The sequence below is a fragment of the Cavia porcellus genome, unplaced genomic scaffold (assembly GCF_034190915.1).
Source record: "Cavia porcellus strain 051 isolate PalLab524CR breed Dunkin Hartley unplaced genomic scaffold, mCavPor4.1 scaffold_10, whole genome shotgun sequence".
NCBI lineage: Eukaryota > Metazoa > Chordata > Mammalia > Rodentia > Caviidae > Cavia > Cavia porcellus.
This window is the reverse complement of record NW_026947493.1, coordinates 6,970,099-6,976,308: the sequence shown is the minus strand read 5'-3', so window position 1 is coordinate 6,976,308 and position 6,210 is coordinate 6,970,099. Positions and strand designations below refer to the sequence as shown.

At 39.4% G+C, this 6,210-nt stretch overlaps 1 protein-coding gene across 6 annotated transcripts in view; it reads right to left on the bottom strand.

Annotated features, from left to right (window-relative positions):
- Trip4 (thyroid hormone receptor interactor 4) overlaps positions 1 to 6,210 on the bottom strand; it is a 66,088-nt gene that overhangs the window by 36,039 nt on the left and 23,839 nt on the right. For all 6 annotated transcript variants that reach the window (XR_010050047.1, XR_010050048.1, XM_063256958.1 and 3 more), the window contains 2 exons: positions 5,515 to 5,641; positions 3 to 190 (listed from right to left, as the gene is read on the bottom strand). Coding sequence is in view for 4 of the 6 variants with exons in the window: in XM_063256958.1 (XP_063113028.1) it covers positions 3 to 190; positions 5,515 to 5,641 (315 nt within the window). In the remaining 2 variants the exon portion in view is untranslated. The remainder of the gene's footprint in view (positions 1 to 2; positions 191 to 5,514; positions 5,642 to 6,210) is intronic.

Below are 6,210 nucleotides of genomic sequence, written 5' to 3'. Positions count from 1 at the left end.
ACCTTTTAATCCCTCTAACAAGCAGAGAAGCCCAGGGTTGATGCATAGAGAGGCACCAGCCACCATCAAAGCCTTCCTGGAATTCTTCATCCTGGATCCTCAGTTGGTGCTGATACAGACTGGACTCTAGACCCTGTCCTACTGAATGGAAAGCCTTCTTCTGTGGAGTGGCACATGTATGATCAATCCACTGTAAGGAGGGAAAAAAGATCTGTCTTATCCAGGAAGAATCTGGAAAGGCGGACAGTATGCGATTAATACTAGTAATAATGACTCAAGAGACCAAGAGTGGTGGTACAGGAGCCTGAGGCAGGAGGATCGGAAGTTCAAGGGTAGCTTGGGCAACTTAAAATGATCCTGTCTCAAAATAAAATGTTTAAAGAGCTGGAGGTATAGCTCATCGGTAAAGTGGTTGGCCCAATACCACCACCACCATGTACACATACAAGAAAAGCACACCAAAAGCATTTGCTTAAAAACTTAATTCAAGGTCCAAAAAAAAGGTAGAGATGTTATAAATTCAATTGGAGCTGTCTAAGGCATGACAAGGTTCTTTCTTTTCTTTTCCACTAGAGCTTGAACCAGAGTTTCATACTGAGATAAATCCCCAATCCTTTTTATTTTGTGACAAGGTTTCACTACATTGCTAGGCCAGCCTTGAACTTGCCATCCTCCTGCTTCAGCCTTCCAAAGTGCTAATATTATAGGCATGTATCACCATGTCCAGCTATAAACTTCTATATTAAACACAATGTTAAAATCTCTATACAATGCTTCTTCTGTTTGTTTTGTTCGAGACAGAGTCTTACTATGTAGTTCAGATTGACTTCGAAATCTGTGTACTGCAAGTTGGCTTTGAACTTGCAGTAATCCTCCTGGCTCACCGAGTGCTGGGATTACAGGCATGGCCACCATGCCCCATCCTGCTTATTTATTTATAATTAGATTTTATTGGTACATTTTAGATATACATAATGATCACATTCATCATAGAAAATTTGTGCTTGTTTTTTTTCTTCCCCATTCCCCTACCTTCTTTCAACCCCTCCTGTTTCCCCATTTACATACTTTTGTTTGCCTGTTTTCCTTCCTTTCCCTTCTTTCCTTTCTATTTCTCTTTTCCCTTATTTCCTTCCCCATTTGAACATATTCCTCCTATTTCACAGTACTTATTTTGGTCCTTATGTGCACTTTCGGTTTCTCGCACCAGAGAAACTGCAATATTTACACATGTGTCTGATTTACTTCAGAGTACGGATTCAAGATACATCCATTTTACTAGAAATACCTTGAACGTATATTTCTTTATGGCAGAGACTGTATTAAATAAAAACACATCGTCTTTATCCATTCCTTAGTTGATGGGCACTTAGATTACTTCCAAAATGTGCCTACTACAAACTGTGCAGTTATAAACATAGGTTGCATATTCACTGTGATATGATGCTTTTAATTCTTTTGCAGAAGATATTGAGGAGGGCAATGGCTGGGTCAAGAGAACTTTTAATTTTACTTTTATAAGAAATCTCCACAGTGATCGCACCAGTCTCTACAATCGCACCAACAGTGGAGAAGGATTCTTTTTTCCCCAACAGCTCTGCCAGCATTGGTTATTGATTGATTGATTTCTTGGTTAACAGTCATTCTTTCCCGGGTAAGATGGAATCTCAGTGTTGTTTCAATTTGCACCTCTCTAATGACCAGTGATGTTGACCATTCTTTTCATATACTTATTTGCTGTTTGTATTTCTTCATCTGAGAAGTACGTATTCATCTCAGATACCCATTTTTGAATTGCGTCTTCAAATTTGGGAGGTCAGGAGCTGGGGGTTTAGCTCAGCGGCATAAGCACCTGCCTTGCAAGCAGGCAGTCGTGAGTTCGCTCCCCGGTACCAATAAAAATGAAAAAGACCAAAAAAAAAAAAAAAAAAAAACACAAATTTGGGAGATCTAATTTTTTTTTTTTTTTTTTTTAGTTCTTTGTATATTCTTGATAGTAATCCTTTGTCTGAGGACAAGCTGGAAACATTTCTCCCATGCTGTGAGCTGTCTCTTCACTCTGTTGGTGGTTTCTTTCATAAGATGAGATCCCATTGTGTGATCAGGGTTTTATTCATAAAGTCTCTGCCTATACCAATGTCTTCAAGAGTTTTACCTACTCTATTTTCCAGCAGATTTAATGTTTCTGTTTTAATATTTTGATCTTTGATCCATTTCTACTTTAGTTTAGTGCCTGATGAAAGATATGGGTCCAATTTTAATCTTCGGCATGTGCAGAGCCAGTTTTTCCAGCACTATTTATTAGAGACTATCTTTCTTCCAGTGAATGTGTTTGGTCCCCTTGTCAAAGATATGGTAGCTGGGGCCGGGGGTTTAGCTCAGTGGTGTAAGTGCCTGCTTGGCAAACACAAGGTCATGAGTTCAATCCCGGGTACCAAAAAAAAAAAAATGGTAGCTAAGTGTGTCTGGAGTTGTTTCTGCATCTTCAAATCTGTTCCACTGATCCTAGGGTCCACCCCTTTCTAACACAATGCCTCCTACTTCTAAGAAAAATATAACAGGGGCTGGGGATTTAGCTCAGCGGCGTAAGTACCTGCCTTGCAAGCAGGCAGTCATGAGTTTGATCCCCGGTACCGATAAAAATGGAAAAAGACAAAAAAAAAAAAAAAAAAAAAAAAAAAAAAAATATATATATATATATATATATATATATATATATATATAAAACAATCAGACCTAAAGAGCTACAACTGTTCCACTTTATACTTACTAGTGATCCATACTGTATTGTAATAATTTTCCAAGAAAATGCTATCAGTCAAATGAAAGTTTGACATTTTGATCTGTAATTCTTTATGTGCTTAGAGCAGAGTCACATGTCTGTTACCACAACAAAGAGGATGCCGTTAGGAACAGCGGATCCACTGCCAGATGTATGAAGTCTTCTGCTTCCCCGAAAGGAACAATTTTTCCCCAAAAGAGAAGATGGAGCTGCTGAGAAACAAAGCTCCCTCTGTCACACACAGTGGACAGGAAATTACAGAGTCATGGCAACAGTTCACTCAGAGGTAGATGAAACAAGACGACCAAGTGCTTCAAAGTTAGTAAGGAAAAAAAAAGGCTACTGTGACTGGAAGACTTAAATTTTTAAAGGTTTAACAATTAGTTGAGAAAACCTTGCTAGCATGGTAGACTGACAGCCTGGAAATCCTAGCAATCATGTAATCCCAAAAGCTTTTGTTTTTCCTACCACAAAAGGATGAGACTATACTAAAAGAATCTTTTAGAATGTTTCCGAAATAAGCTGGGCATGGTGGCTCACACCTGTAATTCTAGCACTCGGGAGGAGGAGGATTCTTGTGAGTGACCAGCCTGGTCTACAAAGTGAGCTCAAGGCCATCCTGAACTGCATAGTAAGACCTTGTCTCAAAAAAGACAAAAAAAAGTAAAAAAAGAATGTTTCCTCAATAAAATTTTATGATTCTCATCAATTGTGTCATATCTTAAAAAAAAAAAAAACATTTGAGTACTTAACTGGTGAAAAGCATATAACTAGGGAGATATTAAACATAAAAAGAAATTAAAATAAATAAATATCAAAATATACTGTCCTTGCTCTCAAGGAACTTACAATAATAGTAGAAGACAAACACAAAAGTAATTGTCCATAACATAAGGCAAACTGGGTAAATATGAAATAAGGATAGATGCTCTTATGTAGAGGAAAACTTGCTCCAATTTGGAGGAAGCAAGTAATCTTATAAAAATATTGAGATTTGAACAATCATCATCCCAAATCCTTTGTTCTGTTTTTTTTTTTTTTTTTTTTCGTACTGGGAATCGAACTCAGGACCTCATACTTGCCAGGCAGGCACTTACACTGCTGAGATATATCCCAGGCCCCAAATCCTTAGTTCTACTACAGCTCTTGACTCTAATCACATAGTCACCTACCTATATTAATCCCTCATTAATCATTTTTCAATATACTGTTCAGAACCTATTACCCAGTCTCTTCATTGACATTTTTAGTCTTTAAATAACTCTTTTTTGCCTTACTGGTGCTATAATCCTAACATACATACATATATATATTTATGTATATATATATATACATATATATAAAATCGCCCTACTGTGCTGCTACAATAACCTCCTTAGCAATCCTGCTGCTGCTAGTCTTATGTTTCCCTTTAATCTGTCCTCTATGTACGAATGGAAGTCAGGCAAATCTGTTAAAATCCTTCAAGGACCTCTCTATGCAACTTTAGGATAAAACCAAACTCTTTAGTGTGCAACCTAAGGGCTTTCATGATCAGGTGCTGTCTACTGTACTGGGTTGAGCAGTATACCATCAAACTTTTTGTCTACCTACATTCTAGGGTTATGACCCTTATTTTGAACTACAGTCTCTACAAATGCAATCATTTTAAATGAAAACATCCTAAATCTAATGACTGCTGTCCTTATAAAATGGAGAGGACATGAGACAGAGACATACAGGGAAGAAGATCATGTGAAGTCAGAGGCACAGACTAGGACAGTGGTGGTGAGCCCACGGCATGCATGCTGCAGTGTTCGTACCACTGAAAGCTCTAAAAGCTTCAAGGTCACTGGATTAGTGTCACGTAGCTATAAGCCAAGTGATACCTAGGGCCACCAGAAGCAGAAGAGGCAAGGAAACAATACTCTGCTGCAGAATTTCAGAGGCAATGTTGCCTGGCTGACATCCTGATTTTGAATATTTGGCAGACCTAGGAAACTAATATACCTATTGATCCCTAATGGTATTTAATTACTTGTGACTCTCCCAGATCTATAAGCCTCTGCACATATTGTATCTTACACCTGGAATTCCCTTTCCAAACATATCTGCTTAGAAATTCTCTGTCTCTCTCTCTACTGTGATATTACAGATTGAGCCCAGACCCTCACATTGCTAGGCAAATTATCTATCACTGAGCCACATCTCCCTAGTCCTACTAAGTCACTACGGTACTTCTTTTTTTATCTTTTTTGAGATGGGGTCTCACTATGCAGTTCAGGCTGGCCTTGACATTACTTTGTAGCCCAGGCTGGTCTCAAACTCACAAAGATCCTCCCATCTCAGCCTCCCGAGTGCTTCGGATTACAAGTGTGAGCCACCTTGCCCAGCGTCACTACAGTACTTAATAAAACCTGTCAGAGGATAATTCAGAAGACGGCTATGGACCTAGCTCAGCGGCCTAAGCGCCTATCTTGCAAGCATATGGTTGTGAGTTTGATCCCTGGTACCAAAAAAAAAAAAAAAAAAAAAAGATAACTCAGAAGATAAACAGGTCGATTTGTTAAAAGTGCCACAAAAATAACTTGCAAAACTGGCCAGAGGGAAGGATTTGTGGATATGCTGAGAGTAGACTGCTGTCTACTTGAAACAGACCAGAAACAGAGCAGACTATGAAACAGACTGTGAATCAAACCAGAAAAATATTTGGGATCCAATTTCATTATGAATTAGAAGAAAGGTGCACTAACCTGGGGAGGGGCCTGGTACAGGTTGGGATTCACCAGAACTCCCAAAGGCTCTTCGGAAGATCTGTCGGATCTCATCAGTGGCTCGTTCAGGGTTCCATTGGCAATGGCCTGTATGGTCTCATCTAGTCTATGATAACAAACCAAAGGATGCCATAACTGATCACATTCTGTGCTTACCACCACAAACTTAAAACCCTTCAGTACTAATGAAACTTGGCATTCAAAGGGGTGCTCACAAACAAAGATCCTGCCCCCTCACCCTACCTTTCTTCTCCTTGCACCAAGAATCCTAAGGAAGAGAAGTCATTCAACTTGTTAAACAAGATCAATAAACCATCCTGGAAAAGCTGCCTAGAAATAGTTTGACCCACAGAAGAGCACCTTGTGGCAACTTAGCTAATCAGCACCCCTACACAGCTGCTGCTGCCTCCTCCAGGCCTCTGCTGCTCCTCCATGCTGACAAGTTCTGAAAAGGCCCCTGAGTGCCCCACACAAGTGCTCACTCCTTCCTGGGAGGCCTGTAGCACCCACTATCTAACAGTAGATGGATACATCCCAGGTTATTCTACCATGCCTAGCAATTGGTGCTGATATTTGACTTTAAACCCACAAAATAATGTGATTATTTTCATTCAAAGATTATGGAATCCTATGGCTTTTAAGCCATCATAGGGGTAAGGGAGAATAACACAGGGG